Source organism: Vombatus ursinus, unplaced genomic scaffold, assembly GCF_900497805.2.
Source record: "Vombatus ursinus unplaced genomic scaffold, bare-nosed wombat genome assembly UNPS02006779.1, whole genome shotgun sequence".
Classification (NCBI taxonomy): Eukaryota; Metazoa; Chordata; class Mammalia; order Diprotodontia; family Vombatidae; genus Vombatus; species Vombatus ursinus.
In genome coordinates, this window is record NW_020946557.1 from 24419455 (window position 1) to 24442580 (window position 23126).

Here is a 23126-nt window from a genome sequence, read left to right on the forward strand (position 1 = left end):
ACACCAATGAAATCACAGTCTCATTCATAATTTCAGGTATGTTTATTTCTAAAGCATCATACCTGGCATATAGTAGGCACTTAATAAATACTTCCTGAGTTGACTTGTAGACTTCTAAAGAGGGTTGGTAGAATTCATTTTCACATTGTTGAAGATGAACTTGAGAATGTAATAATAATAATAGCTAATAGCATTTATATAGTGCCTTTAAATGTGTTATATCATTTGATCCTCACAACAACCTAGTGAGAAAGCTGCTATTATTATCTACTATTATCATTTTAGAGATACAGAAACAGATTAAGAAGCTAAAAGGATTTGCTAATCACATTGTCAGATAGTAAGCACCTAAGGCAGTATTTGAATTTGCGTTTTCTTTATTCCAAGTCTAGCATTCTATCCATTATTCCATGTGCTAAGAGATAATACAAGGGTTAGACTTTTGCAAATTATGCTTGACTTTGATAAAGTCTTTAATAGAGAAAAGGAAGGCGAAAAGGAAGAAAACATGAAATAGAATAAGGGACAGCAGAGTTCCGATTTTTGTTAAAGGGCCGTAGAAATTAGGAAAACCTTGGTTACTACACATCCAGAAACATCTTCCTACTAGTGGGCAGATATGTCTTGATCACTCACTGGTCAAAAAACTCTGATCTTAAGATGCCACTCTGGTGGAAAACTTGAACTATCCCCAAAATGTCCACAAGGTGGCACTGTTCCTTCTACCTCAGGTAACAGTTTGTCAGGCAGCTTTATAGATTGACAAAAGTAGGAGAAGAATTTTCTCTCTGGTTGAGGGGGTGGGCGGGCAGGGAAATGACCAGATTTTATCTCTGGTTTATGGTAGCTATGTCTTCTGTGAGAGTGTAAACGACCTAACATCGTGAACTATTAGCCATTAATATTGGGGGTAAAACACATCAGGTCCCAAAACATTGACTTTAAAAAAACAAAACAAAACAATTCATTACAATGATTAAATAAATAAATAAATAAATAAGCATCCAAATACAGAGGACAAAATGACAGTAAATTGGAGTACTTTACTTTGTATCTGTGGATGTGCACTGAAGTTAATGTTGGTCATGTGAGTGGCTAGGACATGAGAATCTGGGAAGTATCTGACAGAGGAAAAAAATGTAATATTTGCAAATATGAGAACTAGAATGAATATAAGAATAGCACATTCAAATTAGAGTACTATCAGAAATACCAAAGCCCAACATGAACTAAAGATGGAATTGGATGCTAAGGGCAACAGTCTTTTTTTTTTTTAAACTGTGATGGGAATAAAGAAAATATCAAAAAAGAGACAGGTTCACTGGGGGGAATATGGGATAATGGGTACAGATGGCAAAGAGAAGGAAGATCTGCTGAAACAGGTTTTGCTTCTACCAAGGAAGATGAGTTTCAAATTAAGTTGTATAGAACAATCATAATTAAAAAGGAATTGTCACTCAAAGATAAATGAAGAAATGACAAGAAGACATTTGAATGTTCTTCCTAAGTTCATACCACTGAACCTGAATAAACTCTATTCCAGTGTATTGAAAGAACTGGCAGATGTAACTCTTGCCCTAACAAGATTATATTGACAGTCGTGTAGCAGAAGATTGACCGAAGAAGAGATTGGAAGCAGGGAGGCCAATTAAGATGTTATTACTATCTCACATAAGAGATGACTAGGGCTTGAACTAGGCTAATGGTCATGTGAGTGGAAAGAATGGGATAGATGAAAGAGAGATGTTGTTAACTGATTTGGTATGGGGTATGAAAGAGAAGAGTCAAAGCTCACTCCAAGATTGTGAACCTGAGCGCCCCATAAAAGGTGCTAATACCTTAGAAGGGGAGGCTGCCCTGGGCAGGGAAAGAATTATGCTCTGTTACAAGAATCACAATTACCCTTCTTGGGACAGGAGAAGGGTGTCCAAGACCAATGCTGGGGCAGCCCTTGATTTTCCACCCTGGGGTAAACCTCTGGTGGACTCTTCCAAGTCATGGCTCTGACTGGGTGGCAAAGAGGATTGTGATGCTCCTTTTAGAAAGAGGGAAGTTGGAGGAGGGGCAGGTTTAGCATGAAGGAAAAATGAGTTCTATTTTGGGCACACTGATAATGAATTGCAAGGGTTTGAGGAGTCAGTAGGTGCTGAGGAGGTTAAGACAGTAAGTGCAGATTGATCCTTTCTAGAAATTTGTCAAGAAAAGATAGAAGATAAATATATAGAATGATAACTTGAGGGAATGACAGTCAGGTGAAAGATCTCTTTTTGTTTTTTGTTTTAGGCTAGGAGAGACCTAGGCATATTTGTAGGCAATAGAGATAGAGTTGGTAGGTAGGGCTAGAAAGAAAATGAGAAGATAAGATCGAAGCAAGGTGGTGTAAAGCCAGTTCAAACTAACTCAGACCTGATTGTTCCGTTTTTTAGTGCAAGTGTTTGCACCTCAGAAATTGGCAAATGCTCTAAATTGGAGCTTGATTTGTTGTTTTGTTGTTTGAGACTTAAGAAAGTGATTAATAAAATGTTAATAACACAAATTAAACTTAAAAGTGTGCTGTGCATGCATTTTTTTTCTGGAGAGGTAGTTGTTTTACCAGCAGACCCTTGGATCAGGAATTAAGTAGAAGGCTTGACCTTGCATAAGAGAAAGGTCACGTCTTCCTCAATGACTGGAACTAAGGTGGAGAGGAAGGGTAGTGAGACAGAGGGGTTTTGAGATGTAAATAGGGAGAGAAGAGAGAAGTCCAAGATAGCCTAGATTTTATCAATAAATAAAGAACGGAAAGGGACATTGAAGTGATATTGTGAGCTTGAGTAAAGAAGAGTTAAGTTTGGAGCAGCAACCCTAGGAGCAAGATAGAATGTCAGGGAAGAAAAAAAGGATTGCTGTGTACTGATGATGGCCCAGTTGAAATCAGGTTATATGAATTTGTTGTAAGTTCAGTTCACAGTTGTGCCATTGAACGGCATAATGGCATAGCTTCCTTCAACGATTTTCAGTAGCATGGGAGTAATAGGAACCAAAAAGGTTGGATGATGGGGAAAGGTTTGGATCAATGATTTTCAGGGCCTCATTCAACCATAATAGGTCTAAGATCATTGGTAGAAGTCACTGTAATTGAACAGGTCAACTACAGGATTAAGAAGGGAGAAAAATAAGGCTTATGCTAGGCCAAAGGACTAGAAGAATAGTGATATATGGAAAGAATGGAGGTTTCGGTGAGGACAAAGAATAGCTTTAGAAGGGTTGAAGAATAAGGAAACATGAAAGGATGAGGAAACTGTGATCAGAAATATCAGGATTTAACATCATGTCTGTTACATAGCTTACACTAGTGGTAAGACCAAAGTTATAGTCAGCTTTGGAGGTGCCTTTCCCTATTTTCAGTAGGGACAATCCTTGACTTCACTGTCCTGTAGGAAGGGAGGACAGAATAGTAGCTGAACCTCTGCAAATGTTAATGGTGGCCTAAAGGGCTATGAAATAAAGGAAGGCCCCCTTTGGTCTTTGACTTGAATGCCTTCAACCTACTATATGGCTTTCAACTTATTGGTTGCTCTTCTATGTACCATGTAGCACAATAATGTTCTCCTAGTTCCTTTGGGCTCCTGTTAAAACTAAGTTTCAACCGGATAAGGAAAATCTTCTTAACCATTAGAACTTTACAAAAGTGGAAGAGGGGCAGCTAGGTGGCTCAGTCGATAGAGCTCTGGCCTTGAAGTCAAGAGGACCTGAGTTCAAATCCATCCTCAGATACTTAACACTTACTAGCTGTATGACCCTGGGCAAGTCACTTAACTCTGATTGCCTCACCAAAAAAAAAATAAAGCAAAAAAAATTAAAAAAAAAAAGGTGAAAGAATGGGCTGTCATTGGAGATGTTGAATCTACCATTACTAGAGGTTTTCAATCTGAGGTTAGATGACTGCTTGTCAGGAATTCTGCAGAGGGGATTCCTGTTCTGATACAGGTTGGACTTGATGATCTGTGAGGTACTATCTGATTCTAAGATTCTTTGATTTTGTGATTATTTTTCATCTTTTTCTATGGAAATTTCAATTGTTACACTAGCAGAACTCAGAAACAGGAATGTAGAAAGAATTGTCTTTGTGTACAGACTAGCTAAAGAAAAAAAAATATGATCTCTTTCTGAAAACCAATGAAGAAAGGGGCAGACTTCTGTTTAAATCCTGTGCTTATGACTGAAGTTGTATAACCTACAAAAGTGACTCCAAGTACTGTGTGAGAAGTTCAAGACATAGAATATTATTTTAAAAATTAAAGGATACATGAAGGATCACTTTAGTATAGATTTTCCAGATACCCTAGTTCAAAGGGCATTAATTATTTCACTTCTCACTGAGAGGCACATTAGAGCTTTGGATATAAATGTACAAAGCAAAATTTACTTTATCAGTTCCAATGACCTGAAAATGTAAGAGGTATAAGCAAAGAGAATCCATGTTTTGAATCAGTTTACTCTTTTTATCTCTATATAAATCAGTTATCTGGTGTGACCAATATCAATACAAACTGAATCTCAAGCAAAAACAAGTGGTAAATTTTTGAAATGAGGAATGAGAGGGGAACAAATATAAAAACCCCACTGCTTTCCCCTTCTAGCTTCCTTTTTTTCCTTTTCTATTTCAGTACAAAGGGCAGAGCAATGGAATTTCTGGTTGGGATTGTGGTAATATCAGAGTAGGGAGAAAGGGAGGAGCCAGTCTAGGTGATTTTTGTTTTTAATTCTCTAAGCCTTGAGTGAGAATATCACTTATCAGTTTGAAATGAAGTTATTTGATAACATTTTAGTTTCATTCCCTAATTTCATCTGAGCTTGTAATTTTAAGATAAATGGTAGAAATGTTGTTGTAAAGTTTTGTTCAGGGAGGAAAAGAATGATTCTCTAGGCAGATTCTGAGAACTTGTTGCTAAAATACTTAAAAGATGAAAATTAAATATTAGCAAGTCATTTGTAGTCAAGTAAACTTTATGGTTAAAAATTTGAGGTGGATGTGGTATAGCAGAGAGAATATTGGATTTGGAGTCAGAGGGCCTGGGTTTGAATCCTGCCTCTGATATTTACTACCTTTACAAATATCACTACTTTTATAAGTATTACTTCCATGGGGAATTTACTTCCCATGGGGAGATGGGATTAGATGGCCTGTCAGGTCTCTGTGTATGTGTGTGTTTGTATAGATATGTATGTGTGTGTGTGTGTGTGTGTGTGTATTTGTAATCCTATGAATTGTTTCATAGCACCCGTCGTTCTACTAACCTAGGTTTCATTCATTGTTCACTAACTTACGCTTTGCAATGTTGTATTCTTACATGAAAATGCAACATTTTAATCTACCTGTGCAGAAAGTACAGTATGACTGGAATAAAAAAGAATTCTATTTTAATGAAAAAAATTTTTTTTGTTCTCTTTCACCTATCTTTCTCAAACATCTTACCTATAGTTATACACAGATTCTTTCAGAAGTTTTTCTATGATAATTTATCTGTGTAGGAAAAATTTATTATTAGTATACATACTCATGCTACATAATAACAAATCTTTTTTAAGTTGTAAAATTTCAACATCATTATAGTAATATCAGAGTGCTAAATCTAATTTTTATTATTATTATTTTTCAGAAATAGAAATTATAAGTCTTGTGGAGGTGGTAATCATGGTTATAACAATGAATTTAAAAGTATGGAGGTAAGGTTGCTAAATTTATATTACTTTTGATTATTTTGGTCCAATGTTTTTTACAAATAATTCCATGCAGAGACAGGGTAGGGGAAGGTAGGTTGTCTGAACTTATGATTTCATCTGTTTAGGGGCCATTTCTTATGGAAATTTCACCTCTACTGACAGTGTCACAAATTGACAGCTCATATAATATAACCTTATAGCATTGCCTGGGGCCCTGAAAGGTACTTGCTTGTGGCCATAAAGTCAAGTATATGTCAAAGACAGAAAGTTCACCTAGATTTCCCAGATCTCAAGGCCTACTCTCTATCCATTCTGCTAGGCTGCCTCTCCTAATCTCATTTCACTTTAAGAATATACGTATTTACCTAAATAGAAAGGTGCCTAGATGGAATAATGGCGGCACATTAGCTCAGTCTCCTTACCGTGAAGAGAAGTGTGTACTTCTTCAGTACCTCCAAAGACCCATGACTTTATCACTGGAGGATGCAGATGGTACCCTCCACACATCCTCCACACATATATTCATTAGCAGATGGTTTTTATAAGTTGCTGTGGCCAAAATAATTCCTTATCTGGTGTCCAACTTTCTGTCGATGAGCCTTTCCAAACTTAGTTAGTCTGGTCCTTGGATGACAAACAAATAATCCATCACTAGACCAGTAATCATAGTATCATGTGGAGGGCTGGAAGGAACCTCAGATGTCATTCTAGTCCCACTCCCTCATTTTACAGATGAGGAAAATGAGACCTGTGGAGGTTAGGTGACTTTACCAAGGTCACAGAGGTGGTATATGGCAAAGTCTTTCTCGCTCATTAGCACTTGGCAGAGCCATGCTTCTCTGATCTAGCCTTCAGTGACACTCTCTAGCACAGTAAGGCTTGAGTAGTAAAACTTTAGAAAAGGCTAGAGTAGGTATCTTTTCAAAAAGAACAAATATATTGACATTAAGTAATGCTAATAGAAACAGTTGCTACTTTGCAAAATGATCTGATATATTTGACTCAATTAAATGATAAACATTTCAAAATTTTTCACATATTCCCATTCCATGTGAGGCATTAGAGATACACTCTCCCCTGACTCCATGCTGCCATGCCACATTGTGGATTTATTATTGAATTCATCATCCCCTCTACCCTTCAGAATCTTTTGAGATGAGTTTTCTTATATCTCCTTTATAACTATGGGATGAAGTTATATCATGCAGTTAATTTTTTTAACCAGTACAAGATTTTACTTTTATCCTCATTAATCTTAGGAGATTTGATTCCTCTGTCCAGATGGTTAAAATCTTTATTGATCTTGATTTCATTGTCCAACTTATTAGCTATCTCTTTCAGTTTTGGATCATATGTAAATTTTTTAAACATGGGAGTCTATGCTTTTATCCAAGTCATTGCTAAAGATGCTAAAGAAAATAGGGTCAAGTACGAACACCTGTGACACTTCATTAATGACTTCCCTCTAGATTGATATTGATTGATTAATTACCATAATTACTAGTTGTTTGACAAGTAGTTTGGCAACCACTAGTTGTTTGACTAGTACTCTGGACAACTAATGTAACCTCTTTCAGTCTCAGTTTCCTCATCTGTAACAGGGCATAATAATAACAACCCCATAAATAACCCACATCATGGGGTTGTTGAGGAGATCAAAAGAGATGACACATGTAAAGCTTTGCAAACCTTAAAGCATTATATTAATGCTATTGTTGTTGTTGTTATTATTACTATTACAATCTTAGACTTTTCTTATTCATTTAGTTCCAACTGTACTAATCAATTAGTACTCACCATCTTTCTTCCTGTTTCACAAGAATATCTAAGAGGCTACATCAAATACTCTATTAAAATATGCCATGACTTTGGTATATTGAAATATACCATGAACCACATACACCAAAGAAAATAACATGTCTAGAGCAGTCCTTGACCAACAGTCTAGTAATCCCATCAGAAAAGAGGAAAGAGTCTTGCATGTTTAGCTGTTAATGAAATCATACTGTCTCCTACTGATCACCACTTCCCTTTCTAACCATTTACAAACCATTCTTTTACAAATGCATGACAGTATTTTGACAAGAATGAAGTCAAACTCACTAAGGTCTGAAAAAGGCATGTTCTTCCTCATTTTCAAAATCAGTACATTTGCCTGACTTCAGTCATATAGCATTATCTTGCTTTCTATGATTTTTAAAAGATCATGTCTTGTAGCACAATAACACTATTCTCGCTGCTTTCTAGTGTATAAGCTTCATTGAAGTCTGGTGACGTGAATTTATTTTTGTCCAATAAATGATCTTGTACCCTCTTCTGATTATCTTGGGTTTCAGTTTCCTATTGACTACTTTGTTTAATCCTTGAAGATTTGAGAAGCATAGTGTGGCAAAATGAATAGAGAACTGGTCTCAAAGCCAGGTAGAACTGGCTTTAAGTCCTGCCTCTGAATCATACTGGCTATGTAACTTAGGGCAAGTCACCTAATCTCTTGGTGTTCTAGGCAACCCCCTAACATTTTATGTTTCCAAGAAGATGCTGACCTGCGTTGCTAGGGGGAGTTCCCTCATCTGGGACTTCCCTATGCCAATTAAATCACAGATCCCATCCCTATCCTTATTCTTTACAGTTTGAAGACATTTTCCTCTGGTAGAGGAAGTAAGCAAAATTAGATTTGAGTAGTTTTGCCTTCACTTTCTCTTTTGCCCATTATGATCCCATCTATCACAAGTCTTACTCCAATACCTTTCTTCATTGTCCTTAGCCTCTCCTACATAGCTAAAAATATGTCTTGGTCATTGTTCTTGGCAGTAATGGTGAGCCTCACTTAGTTATGGGATTGAGCCTTCCTGATCTTTGTACATATATAACAGACTGTTGTATTCATCCTCAGTTAATTAGGGTCTGCTTCTCCTGGGATACCATTAGTAGATCTGGGACTGTGATGGCTATAGACAATTGTTTTTATTCTTATTGCTTATTCACATCAAGAGTAGTGGAAAATCAATAGAACAAGAAGAAGTAAATACCCTAAAAGGAAGAGGGAGCCTCTGAAAGAGTTATTAAGCAGAGGAGTTAGGTGGTCAAATTTATGCTTAATTTTTTTGTGTGTGTGTGTATGGTTGGGATCAATGCACATCTACAAACTAACATGCTTTTGGAAAGCTTCTTCAAGGCTACTGGAAAGTAGGATTTATTTCATTCAAGAAAATCCTTATATAAGATCTTAGAGGCACATGGGAAGGGGAACAATGAAGAAAATAATTTACAAAGAGTTTAACTTCTCTTTTTATACTTTGATGATAATGTCTCATTACACATTTCAGTTGTTGCATTTTCTGCCTTTGATTACAAATCTTTACTTACAGATTTTTTACTGTCATTCTAGGCTATCTTTTTGGCACATGGACCAGGGTTTAATGAGAAGATGGAAGTGGAACCTTTTGAAAATATTGAGATCTACAACTTAATGTGTGGTAAGTATACAAAGGCAACAAATGTTGGGAGTAATCCAAGGCTGAGGCTTGGCTTGGGGTAATCGGTGATGTGATAAGGGGACTAGGGATTCAAGAGAGGAGGATAGTGTAGAGGTGAATTGGTTCACCAAAGAGACTAGTTGGGGAGAAGAGGAGAGAATGGCTAGTGCAGGGGAAGTGGCCTGGGAGAGAACTGAGAAAACCAAGGGAATTGGAAGGCATGGTGTGTGGATGGAGAGTAGGGTTACATAAAGGATGGCAGAAGGAGAGAGACTAGAGCCAGGAGTCATCTGCATTGAATTCGTGTAAGATGATGAGATCACCAAGAGTGAAGTATTAGGAGGGAGGAAAAAGGGGCCCAGAGCAGAGTCTTAGGGAATATCTATAACATTCATTAAAATTTATAATATAAGCAGATCCACAGCTTCTAAAATAGAGAGGGGAATAATGATATTTGGACAGATATTTGCAGTTATCCAAATCAAAATAAAGAGGCCCTAAAAGAATAGGGTTTCATTGCCCTGATCCTTGCTCAAAAGCCATTCTAAATCACTTATCTAGTCAGAGTAAGAAGCAACATGACTTAGCAAATGGAGGGTTGACCCTAGACTCTGGAATGTCTGGGGGTAGGTCCTTCCACTGACTCATACTTGGCTGTGTTACCAAGGGCAAATCATTTTGAGTGATCCAGGAAACTTTAAAAATTTAAGTCACAGAGGAGTTGCAATTTGCTGGAGCAGAAAGAATTGCCATACCAACAGTTTTATGAAATTACAGATTGAAATTAAAAAAGAAATTAAAAATAAAAATGAAATACCAGTCAGGTAATGAGTTTGGAATTATTTGCCCTCATATTCAATGAAATTGAGTCTAATATGCATGTGTAGGTATTTTCCTTAATTATCTTTCTGATTCATTAGAATGTAGATATAGTTCAACAAATACAGGTAATTGATTTTGCCATATCAGGAATTATTAATATGAACTATATACTTTTTTGGTCACAATACAATCTTCAAAAGTTTAAATAAAAACCCTGAGACATACTCATTATAATGATAATTTTAGGGATAGCTAGGTGGTACAGTAGATAGAGTCAAGAGGACCTGAGTTCAAATCTGGCCTAAGGGACTAGTTCAGGTGCTCACTATGTGACCCTGGTCAAGTCACTTAAACCAGATTATTCCTCCCCCCCCCACTCTGCAAATAATGGTAATATTACTCTGCCCCCTACAACATCCTTTTTAGGTTTAGAGTTCCAGGGTTTATCACTTGGGGGGCATGTGAGAGAAGGGGGAGGAGTGGCACTACCCTATCCCATCCTATAAGCCTTGTGCATTTTCCCCCATTTCCCTGGTGTCTTACAAAGGTGTATGCATATGCATGTATGCAAGGGAAAAGTTAGTTGGCAAGGTAAATCCCTTCATACTGTGACTCCCCCTCTGCCCTCCATTTCCTTGGTGTAAGCAACTCAAGGTGAGGAAGCTTCCCTTTGCCAATGCAGATTAGCAGCTTCTCTGAAAATTTTATCCTTAAAGACTTTCTCGGGGACACTGAGACTTCAAGTGATTTGCCTAGGGCCATGTTAGACATGGCACTTCAATCTAGGTCTTCTTGTCTTTGAGGCCAGGCATCTCTCTGCTATGCCATGGTACCTCTTATGTTGTGTTATGTTATGTTATGTTATGTTATGTTATGTTATGTTATGTTATGTTATGTTATGACTTCCCCAACTGAACTCTGAAATGCCTTCTGCCCATTCTCTACCCTATTGGGACCATACTTACTGATCTCTGGATGAATGTTACAATTATAATTGATTAGCATGCTCAATAGACCTTGGTGATGATATAATGACATAAGTTTGTCTTTTTTTTGTATTTTTAAGTATCGTTTTCCTTAGAGATGTAGAAAAATAGAATGCTATGTTAAGAGTTTAAAAACAAATAACCTTTTGATTTACAAAATATGTAGTGTTATACTAGCAAGCTACAATAGATTGGTGTGAATAAAATCCCTGAAAGACAGTTTCCAGATAATTAATCAATTTATTAATTAGGCTAGCCAGTAATCAATAAATTGATGGTCAATGGTTTCTGTTAGGTTCTGTCTCCCAAAAGGGAGACTTAAACCAAAAAGAAGACCTCGCAACACCTTAAATCAGGTGTGTACCTTCTGACAGGGAACTCCCTTGACAAGTGAAACTCAACCCTGATTGGTGCACATTTAGTGAGGAAGTGGGCTAGAAGTCTTCAGCTCCTCCTGCTGAGAACATGGCTTCATCCTGAGACTCAGCAACCTCAAGGCATCTGGTCAGGGGAAGCCTGGACCTCTTTTCATCTGGACCTCTCTGGCTAGTTTTCTCCTTTACGAGCTAGGTTGCCCTAAACTCAAATAGAGGAAATCTAGGACAGTAGTTCCTTCCCCAGGCAAACAACTCTCCCAGACTGGATTCTGTTTATACTTTAGACAGAAATATAGTTTCACAGTTGGGTGGGGTCCCTAGTTAACTAGCATGTGTGTTGGGGGCTAGGAGTAATCTTATCACTTGGTCATGCACTTCAAAGACTGACTGACGTTTTTGGGAGTGGGTTCTTATCAGAAGTAGGAGGAGAAGGATGGATCACAAATTAATTGTTAATTTATTAATTTATATTACAATTTAATTGACAATTAGTTATTAACATAATAGTAAAATATTAATTTCTCTCATTAAGGATAATAGCAATTATACCCACTTCAATGCTTTTTTATATGCATTATTAAAAGTCTTTTTAATCATAATTGCAGTTGGCCAAATAGAGGCCCTAAAAATTGTTTTGTTTATGGTTCAGTTTATTGGGAAAAAAAATCACTTCATGTGTTTAGGATCAGGTCTATCAAATTCACATTTATTTATGTTTGTATAGTATTTATAAGCAGTCTTAAGGGAGATTCTCAAGCTAGGCATTAAGAATTCTGAGTGACAGACAGGATAAAATAACTTAGGTACTATAAAAATACTCTCAGAGATTACTCTGGGTTAAATATTTATGTGAAAGAATATTACAAAATAGGAGACAGTAAGTTATCTCAAGGAAACCTTGGCTATTTTCAGAATAGTGTATGTAGCAAATTATCTCGAGTTTCCCCAGCTGTTCAATTTCAATCGCTGCAACTGCTCTGAGATAAATAAACTGATCCCATTGCTGCTGCAAATATACACATTAGCTGAGAGAGTTACAAGTCTGCTTGATTTTACTTCCACAACTTGCAATTACCATTCAGATTCTTTGACAGCAGAAGGTGATGGGGTTATCAGGACAAGTCGGGGGCACCTGGTGTTGGTGGGACCTGTGCAATGAATATTTGTAGTAGAACAATATTTGTGAAAGGAAATAGTTCAGTGCACTGTGATTAGTTTTTCTAAATATAAGAATTGTTGCCATCAATTTAAAAAAGTCCTTTAAACATATATGTGTGTGTATACACATGTGTATATACATATTGTTATATATAATAGCTTTTAGCATAATAATCATGTGTATTTTTAAAAACAGATCTCTTACGCATTCAACCAGCACCAAACAATGGAACTCATGGAAGTCTAAACCATCTTTTGAAGCGGCCTTTCTATGTTCCATCATACCCCAAAGAAGTGTCCACTCTTTCTTCTTGCCCCTTTGTTAATCCAGAGCCCACACATCGTTTAGGTTGTTCGTGTGCTGAACTAGATCAGGTAAATGATACCAATAATAGCCATAGATAACTCACATTTATATAGCACTTTAAGGTTCATGAAACATTTCCCTCACAACAAGCCTATGAGGTAGGTGGTGCAAGTAGTGTACACTCAATTTAGAGATGAGGAAACTCAGGTTCAGAAAAGTTGAGTAATTTGTTTTGGATTATATAGCAAGTGAGTTCCTGAACCAGAACTCAAGCCCATATTTTCTGATGCCAAGTCCAGTATTCTTTTCATCTTACTGCATAAATATGACAGAAGTCTTTAATGAAGGTCATCTAACCCGTGATCCTATCTTAATAGCCTATTCATTCATGTTCAAAGGATGGCTTTTATAGAAGATCTGAAGACCTATTCTCTTTTAGTAAACTAGCCCAGAACCAATATCCCTCATTTTAAACTAAAATTCTCTTCTTTCTTGTTTTTATAGTTCTATTTTTTTTGCAAGTATTCCCGAGTGTCTTAAGAATTATGTGACGGTGCAGGAAGTTTGGTGTCATGGTTAAAGGGCTAGACTTGGAGTTAAGAAAACCTGGATTCAAATCCAGCCTCTGGCAGCTATTGGCTGTGTTCCTTGAGGCAAATCAGGTCTGTCAATGTTCTGGACAACTTTCTAAGACCCTAAATTGTGGAGAAAGTGCTGATTTGCCTTGATAGAGGAAGTCCCTACCTTGATGATACAACAGTTTCAGTAAAAAGAAAAAAAATAGTTATCTATAGATTTGATTTGACAAAGTTTAAGAATTAATTTCCATATTTTGTCCTATTAAGAAAGGTAAAAATTTTTATCATGAACTATCTTGGATTTGAATCTTCAAGGACTGTCAAAAGAGAAATTTTATTTTACTTAATTGAATATCTTCATTTTACTTTATTCCTGTTACCTTAGGATCAAGGAACAAACCATGAACACTTTATAACACATCTTTCTTTTTGCTGGTGTCTTATGTGGGGGACTTTTTCAGAGCACAACATTCTGGCTGTTATTTGGAAAACAGTCAGCATTCACAGCAGCCAAATTTTTAAGTGGTAGTTGTGGCAAAATTGTCAGGTATAAAAAGGAAGATTTCACTGGGATGGGCAAAGGCAGTCCATGGGCTTTGTTTTTAAATAGACCAATTTATAGGGTGACTCGAAATAGGTTCATCCCTTGGACACAAGAAAAATCTCTTATTTTATTGTCATTTATTTCATTTTACAGAATGCTGAGGAACAGATGAACCAAAATCTAAATCTCAAAGCAGAAGAAGGTAGGTTAATAGAAAACAAAAAGGGGTGATTTAATAACCACAACACGTAATTAGCTTTTGTGTTTATATTGGTTGGATTTTATTTGAGTAGTAATAGTTGCTTGGTTATTACTGTCTTTCAGTTTATCAGAATCAGCCAACAACCCCTGTGATCAAAATTTGTCACCCTCTCTCTCATCTCCCAGTCTCATTTTTGAACTATGAACTTACTAATCCTTTCACTATTGTAACAGGCACATTTGTAATTACCTCTGATGGAACTATCCATTGTACATAATTGATAAGAATCAGTGTGGTGTCCAAGGATAGAGTCAGGGAGACAATGGAAAATGGGTACTCCCTTGTAAGGGAATGCAGGCTGTCCTTTCCTAGAAGCAAGCCCTGGTGTCTCCCACATGGGTTACTTCTTGATATGCATGTGTTTGTGTTTACATAGGGGTGTATGTAAAAATATACACACAAATGTATGTGTATATGTATGTTATACAATGTCCAAGACTCTAGAGGGGCAAGATAAGGAATGATGGCCAAAGTTCAGGTAATATTGTTTGGAGATGGGCAGGAAGTAGTGTGGGTGCCTATTGTATTTTCTGTTTAGGCCCAGTGAATTTTTTTGTTCCATGATTTTATTGAAAACTCCATTATCGATGGGCTCTATTATCTATATCATCTGTATCTATGTTGTTATTGTTGTTAAGTTGTTTCAGTCATGTACAACTCTTCATGACCCCATTTGGGGTTTTCTTGAAAACAATCCTGGAGTGGTTTGCCATTTCCTTCTCCAGCTCCTTTTACAGATGAGGAAACTGAGGCAAACATGGTTAAGTGGCTTGCTTGGGGTCACACAGCTAGTAAGTTTCTGAGGCCAGATGAACTCAGGAAGTTGAAGCTATCTTGTAATCTGTTTTAGTGGAGGGAGCACCCACATCAGTGAAATCAGAACTCTTTTGATATAAACTATTGTATATTAATTTTATGACATCAAGCCCACCTTACCTCTTTGCAGCTCCCACTCATTTGCTCCTGATTCTAGCCTCAGTGGCCAAAAAGGAACAAATCTAATCCTTCCTTCACCTGACAGCCCTTCAGATTTTTGAAGGCAGCTATTATATGTTTTCAGAGTCTTTTCTTCTCCAGGCTAAACATGTTAGTTCCTTTGACTCACATGAAATGCATTGAAGTGATGCGGTTTAGGGGTTCAGGGGTCCTGGGACCTCCAAAATCACAACATGCGAGTCTGCCCAAAAGAATTCGACCCAAGCCTTCTTTCAGCCAAAGACAAGGTTTATTAGAACATCCATCATATCGGGCAGACTCTTAAGGAGTCTGAACATTAGTAAGCTATTGGCTAGATTACAAGAATCTAAGCAGTGGCTATATTATAAGAATCCCAGCATCTTAATGGAGATAAGATGGACCTTATATACAGAAAGACTGTGGAAGGGATCTAGTAATCTATGAGGTAGTAGAATTCCTGGGAAATGAACCAAGGGTGGGAAGTGGCCTGGGGCCATAGGGAGGCAAGACAATGGAGGGGAATTTGGGTGTAGCCACAATGAAAGGCCAGTTGTTGTGATTATAGCCTCAGGCTGTGGAGACTTGGCCACATGGGAAAGTCCAAGGTTTTTCCTTTCTGGGGCCCAGATCCCAATCCCATCAGAAAGACCCTCACCAACTCCACTCCTCTGGATATTCTTCAAATTGTCACTATCCCTCTTAAATTGTGGATCCTGGAACTAAGCATAATATTTCAGATAAAAGTATGATGATGGCAGAGTACTGGGATCTGGCACCTTCCTATTAAAAATAGACTCATATAATACAATTTACTAGAGATCATTCTGTAAAACTGATTACCACGTAACCTTCATTTCTTACCCTTTCCCATAACAGTGACTTCATCCACTTTGTCTTAGATTCTCTTGGATTTTGTGAATTCCTCCTCTAATCACTTCCAATTCCAATTGCTGCCCTCTGCTTGCTATTACATTCCCTAGGAAACAGTGATATGATGCTTACTTAGAGGCCAATTATACTCTCCACAATATTGTACTAGACCTCTATTATACCAATCTGTACCAAATATCTATAGGATTATAGAGTTCAGAGTGGAAGGTAACTTAGAGACCATAGGATCATAGATCTAGAGATACATGGAACCTCAGTCAAACTTCCTTATTTTACAGATGACGATATGAGGCTCAGATTAAGTGGCTTGCCCAAGGCCATACAGGTAGTAAACATTAGAGGTAGGATTTTATCTGCTGGGATTTCAGATCTTTTCATTCTGTCTCCGGATGTTAGTACCTGAATTGTTCTCTCAGGTTCTGTCTAAACTTGTGTTTCTCAGAAATCTCTTTCCCTATTGTGCCTTGTTCTCTCATCTTCTTAATCACATGAACCTCTGCATCCTAATCTGATGGCAATTCATTCTAAACTACTCTGTAGAATTCCTTCAGGGTAGTCATACATTTTATTTACATCATTCACATATACTAGAAAATAATATCAAATAATAAAATTTGATAGCTTAAGGGGACCTGAGTTCATCATCTTGGCTAATACTCTCACTGTTTCCTATGATAATAGATCAAATAATTTGAAACATTACATTCTTGAAGTGCTTTAAAAACATAAATCTTTTCTACTTCAATGTAAACACATTGTATCATACTCTAACTATCCTTTATTTACCAGCCAAATGCTTTAAAGTCTAAAAAACCAAATGCAACATCTCAATTGTATTGGGATTGAGAGCCAGTATGGATAAGCAAGCTGAGGCTCAGAGAAGCTAAGAGATCTCCTCAAGATTATATAACTAGTTAAGGCAAGAACTGGGGCTAGGATACAGTTCCTCTAACTCCCTAGTCCAATGTCCAATTATACAAATACAGTAAAATGATTCATAACATTGAAGTTTCACTGCAAATATTGAAACTTTTTTTGGGAGGCAATCAGGGTTAGGTAACTCGCCCAGGGTCCAACAGCTAGTAAGGATCTGAGGCTGGATTTGAATTGAGATCCTTCTGACTCCAGGCCTGGTGCTTCATATTTTAATGTGAACTAACCTTGTATAAGTCACTTAATTTCCCTGAGCTTTAGTTTCCTTCTTTGTAAAATGAATGGGTTTGGAGGAAATGATCTTTAAGGTTCATTCTAGCTCTGCCTTAATGTGATTTTATGAGTTTATTAAGTTCTCATTTAGAACACTTATTTGTAGCGTCAATAAGAATGCACAAGAGGAAAGCCAATCCAAGAAATATGGTGCTTATAGACATTTTAAGTACTGAGCTAACCTGTTGATTGGCTGGCTGGTTAGAATGAATTAATTGAGGAAGCCAATCTAAAAAAAAGCTGGGAGAAACATCTCTAATTCTTTGATCCTATAGAGTGCTTTAGATGTGATTCCACACACAGAACCAAAGTGTACTTTTGTGTGTTATAAACTTGTTAACCATTATCTTTTGGACTAATTTGAATCATTATATAGTCTCTTTTGATGGCATTTGGTTAAAAATCCCACAAACCAGCATGCATTTTTTCATTTTCTGGTCTGGGAGTTTTCTCTTCTTGAATATACTTTTCTTCCAGCAGTGATGTCTGAACATATATAAATCCTGAAATTGTTTTCATGCTTTAGAAATAGAAACACTGAAGGAAAATTTACCCTATGGGAGGCCCAGGATTACACAAGGAAGCAAAAAATATTGTCTCCTTCACCAGCACGACTACGTGAGTGGATTTAGTCAAGAAATCCATATGCCACTATGGAGCTCATACACAATCTCTAAACCTGTAAGTTTTGAAGGACATTGATTTTTTTTTTCTGAAGAAGATGCATTGACTAATATGTGATAATATAGTTCATGCACATATAATATTTGTAAGGTTTGAAAAACGCTTTCTCTGCTATCTCTTTTGATCCTCCCATCTCCTTTGAAGTAGGTATGGGTATTACTATCAATGGTATTATTAGGCATAGGTATTATTAGTGGGTATTAGTATTACTAATGTTTTTGTGGATGAAGAAACAGGCTCAGTGACATGCTTATGGTTACAGAGCTGATATATAGCAATCTATCAACCAATGAGCATCTATTAGGTATCTATTATGTATGATACTGGGAGTATAAATACAAACAGTGATATAATCCTTACTCACAAGGAGTTTACATTCTAATGGGGTACACAATAAGTACATATATAAATATATATACAGAATAATTAGAAAGATAATAATTTGAAATACAAAATTGTTAAATACAAGGTAAGGAGGACTTCTTGGAAGGATCAAAAAAGGTTTGTGTAGAAGATATGAATCAGGTCATATCTTGAAGGAATTCTCTGAGAATTCTGTTCTCTGAGGCAAAGGTAAGGAAAGAGTCTTGAAGGCATCAGGGAAGGCCAATGCAAAGGCATGGAGATAAAAGACGATGAAGATGATAATGATGATGATGGTGTAGGGGTTTAATATTTGCAGGGTGCTTTACAAATATCATCTAATTTTATCCTCACAGCAAGCCTGGGAAGTAGACACTATTATTGTCTCCATTTTATTATTATCCTATCTTAGGAAACTGAGGTGATCTGAAGTTTAAGTGACTTACCCAAGGTCACGTACCTAGTAAGTGTCTTCGGTTGGATTTGAATTCAGGTCTTCTTGACTTCAAGTTCAGCTCTCTATCCATTATGCCATGTAGCTGCCTATGTTGTAGTGTCATGTGGGAGGAACAGAGAGACCAGTTGGAATGGGTCAGAGGTAGGATTTGAACCCAGCTTTTCCTGATTCTGAGTCCAATGTTCCATTATTACACCAGACTGGCCTCAAGCCAATGCAATTGATATATTACATTTGGCATCACAGACTTTAAAGCATTTGGATGGCTGGTACATAGAGGATAGTTAAGGACAAGGAAATGGAGTGTGATAGAAGGCATTTATACTGAAATAGGAGAGGTTTATGTTTTGAAGAACTTTAAGGTTATACTATAATAATCAGTTAATCTCACTTATCCTTAAAACAATCTAGTAAGAAAGGCAGGGCATCTATTTGGAATGCCTAAAAATAGAATGAAATTAAATGAGTTCTGAAAGAAACACAGGCTGATGTTTCTGTGATTCTGCACCAAAAATGTCTCTTCGTTTCTACCAGGTACTTTTTAAACAGAGAATTTGAGCTAGTTGTAAGATCAGTGCAGCTAGGTAGTGCAGTGATTAGAGCCCCAGGTCTGGAGTCAGGAAAATCTGAGTTCAAATCTGGTCTCAGACACTAGCTGTGTGACCTTGGACAAGTCACTAAACCTTGTTTGCTTCAATTTCCTTATCTATAAAATGAACTGGAGTTCATTCATTCATAAAATGTAAATGACAAACCACTCCAGTATCTACAGGGGTACGGAGAAGTCAGAAAAGACTGGAAAAAACAAAACCAAACCCAATTTATAACAACAACAAAAGTCAGCAACCTTTGTTAAGCCACTTAAATGGACTACCCATTGCATTGTATCTTATCTATGCCAGGCACTTTATTATTTGGGGTTTTAGGAAAATAAGATTTTAATCTATCTGGGATGTGATCCTCCTAGAAAACAGAGGACTCTGCACTGGCAACTCTAGGTCACTTTAATTCCTAAAATTTTATGATTCTCCACCAAAATCCACTTTTCTAGATATTTATTCACACATTTAAAGACCTAGAACTGTTTTTGCCCCAGAGAGTAGGAGACTGATAATTTTTTGTAAAACAGAATATGTCAGGATGAAAGATTGTTTGGTGGTTGGGCAAAGTTTAGTATATTTCTCGACACACTTACTAACTTAGTCATTATATTAACCAGTTTTTTTTTTTAACATGATGTCAGAGAAGGAAAGAACTTTAGAGACAATCTAATTCAATAGCCTTCATTTTGCAGTTTATGAAAATGGAGCCTAGGCAGGTAGTTGACTTGCATTTAGTACCATAGCTAGTCATTTAGAGAGTTGGAACAGAACTTGGGTCTACTGACTCCCAGAATATCTGAATTTACACTGAACTTTCAGTATCGGATATATAATTGTAAAGAAATATTAAAATCTAATTCATATAAAACAAGGTCAAAGGAAAAAGACCTTTGAATTAAGTTGCATTAGTGCAAATACTGAAGTACTTAACTGCTTACTTATATGAAATAGTAGAGATGAGAAGCAGGTCTGTGTATGAGGGTTAGTGGCTAATGATAAGGTGTCTATGTTTCTCCAAATTAATAACAATTAAACCACAAGCACTATTTAAGAAACATACAAAGAAAAAGTTGTATGTTAGACTGAAAAGATAAATATCTAAAGAACTCCTTTAGCAAACAAATATCCCCTCTCCAACCTCTACCTTTCCAAAGGCCTTAATTTTCAGAATCCAGAGACTTTCAGATAATGAACCTGTGGCTAGTTCTGTTCTAGTAAGAGTACATTGCAAAAGTTCTGCTCTTTTTATGGAGAGGAAGGAATTGGTTGACTCTGGATGTCTATTCTCCTTGTTCCATTCCAGGATTTTAGAGGGAAGTAAATTTCCTACCACTAATTAAAGCCCTGAACTGGAAGCCAAATTCTGTTACTGACAACTGTTTGGGCATGGTCATTGGCAGCGTAGAACTAACATAGTTTGCTACCCTATGTAGACAAATATTTTACTCTGTAACCTGAATGACATAGTTTTAAAATACTGGTTTTCAAACCTGTTAACAACCTCCAGTGAACCTTGCTGTTATTTTCATAATATAAATATAAAAATATATATATATAAATGTTTTTGCCTTTCTTTAGTATGCCACACATTTTGAAGCTCCTTAAAATAATTATTAGTGCTTTCTCTTCTTCCTTCTTCCTCTTCCTTTCCCACCTCCAACATGCCTAAAAATGTTGCACTTATTGGAATAGTCTGAGTCTTATATTTTTGAAGGCCTATGAAGTCAGGTACATAGGATATATGGATTAATCAGAATATAACATGCTTTGTGTGTTTGCAACATTTCTGTCCTCTTATTCCAGTAAGCAGAGACTTTAGACTATGGGTCTACCAAGCTTTAGCCACCCACAGGTGGGAATTCAAGGCTCAAGAAACATTCTGTGATCTTTCCAGGTTAATGGGACAATTCATTGGCAGAAACAACTATTTAGTATTACTAGCTTCCATTTTTAACTAGAGTTCCCGTCCTTTTACTCATGCTACAGAGGCCCTTCTCTCCATGTGTCCATGTGACAGGATGGAATTCTAGCAATTTTGTGCTTTCCAATTCAGAAATTACTCTGTTAGTATGTTGTGGTTCAAGAAAATTACATACAAGGATGTTTTGAACTTAGCACAAAAAATGTTGTAAATCAGCTTTGTGCTTGAAAATCAGACCTTCAATAGGAGCAATTCTGAACATGTGCTCAATTGACTTGTACCTTTGAGTTTCTTTTCTTGTGGCTTCAGTGCCTTCTGATTTTGTTGTCTGAAAACAACTAGAGGGAGGGGGTAGCAATTTGACATTATGATCTACAGCAGCTGCCTCTGGGTCTCTATTGGGACTGTTTAGGATAAATGTCTTAGCTTTGTTTCTCAGTAAGAAAAGGAGAAGTGTGCATGCAGCTATTATGTGAAGGAAGGGGCAAGCAATATTTAAAAATCATTGTTTAGAATAAATAGCTAGGAGATTTAATTGGAAGAACTTTTCAAAAACAAAACTAAAATTTCCTTGAGGTATTCCCATTTTTTTAAAATAAAATTTCACCTTTTCTACATCTTAGTGATTTAAAAAGTCTTTTGAAAAGGCTTTTTAAAAGGTTTTTGGATATTCTGAAATAAGATAGACATATTCTTGACCTAATCCTCACTTTTGTGTTTGCTTCATATGAATCTTAGAACACAATAGGATTGCAATGTTATGGATATTATGAAGCATTTTTGGTGTAATTTTATGACATGAAAAACTTTTTTGGGGGGTAGGAAATAAAAAAATAGATAAATAAGAAACCAAGTAAATAATTTTTCTCCAAGAGAAATTTTAGAGCTGAAAGGAGTCTCAGCTATCTAGTACATAGCTATATGAGCAAGCAAGCCTGAGTTACTACAATCCCAGGGGAAAAAAAAAGAGTGTTTTGCCCTTTATATTTCAGTCTCTGATAAGGAAATGTCATAGCTTCCCTGAAAGTCGCTGTGGAACTAAAGGGCCTCTTGTTTCTACCCTCCCTCCCCTACCCCAATCAGACTAAAAATGAAAAATGTGTCATGTTTAGTATCACTGTGCTAATCACCCTGGCAGTTCTTAGAGGTTCAAATAGTAAGGCTTCAAGAACTAGGGTGCTCAAATAGTACCAGAGTTTCTGCATCATACTGGAAATTTCATCAGTCTCCTTCCTCATCCTTTCCTAAAGCTATAGGGGAACCCACAAGAGATACAGAAGGATTAAAATGTTTCAACAGCACTCTTTCTTGGAATCAAAATTGAAAAGTGATGTGGTTGGGGTCCATTCACTCCTTGGAGACCCTCTATTATATGTACTTCAAAGGAAGGAAGGAAACAAACATTTATTGAGTACCTACTATGTGTCAGGCACTGTACTAAGTACTTTACAACTATTATCTCATTTAATCCTCACAACAACAATCCTGTGGGGGAGGTGCTATTATTATCCCTCTGTGACAGTTGAGGAAACCTAGACAGACAGAGGTTAACTGACTTACCCAGAGTCACATAGGTAGTAAATGTTTGAGGCAGGATTTGAACTCAGGCCTTCTTAGCTTGAGGCCAATTGCTTTATCTACTGTGCCACCCTAGTTGTTCTGTGACTAGGTAAGGAGGTCACAAAATTTTCTTAGTCTTAACCCAGTTTACATGTGGCTTTAATTTGGCAGGCAAGAAATCTGCATTTATTAAGCTGATGGAAAATCCAGGATTTTTTAGACAGTACTTGAAACTAGACAGTGGTCTAGCTGAAAGGTGTCCCTCATAC

At 36.8% G+C, this 23126-nt stretch overlaps 1 protein-coding gene across 1 annotated transcript in view; it reads left to right on the forward strand.

The window, feature by feature from the left end:
• The window catches only part of ENPP3 (ectonucleotide pyrophosphatase/phosphodiesterase 3), a 114700-nt gene that overhangs the window by 67735 nt on the left and 23839 nt on the right, over positions 1-23126 (forward strand). Inside the window, exons 17-21 of the mRNA XM_027848671.1 lie at positions 5643-5709; positions 9095-9182; positions 12722-12900; positions 14108-14156; positions 17797-17951. Coding sequence (XP_027704472.1) covers positions 5643-5709; positions 9095-9182; positions 12722-12900; positions 14108-14156; positions 17797-17951 — 538 coding nt within the window. The remainder of the gene's footprint in view (positions 1-5642; positions 5710-9094; positions 9183-12721; positions 12901-14107; positions 14157-17796; positions 17952-23126) is intronic.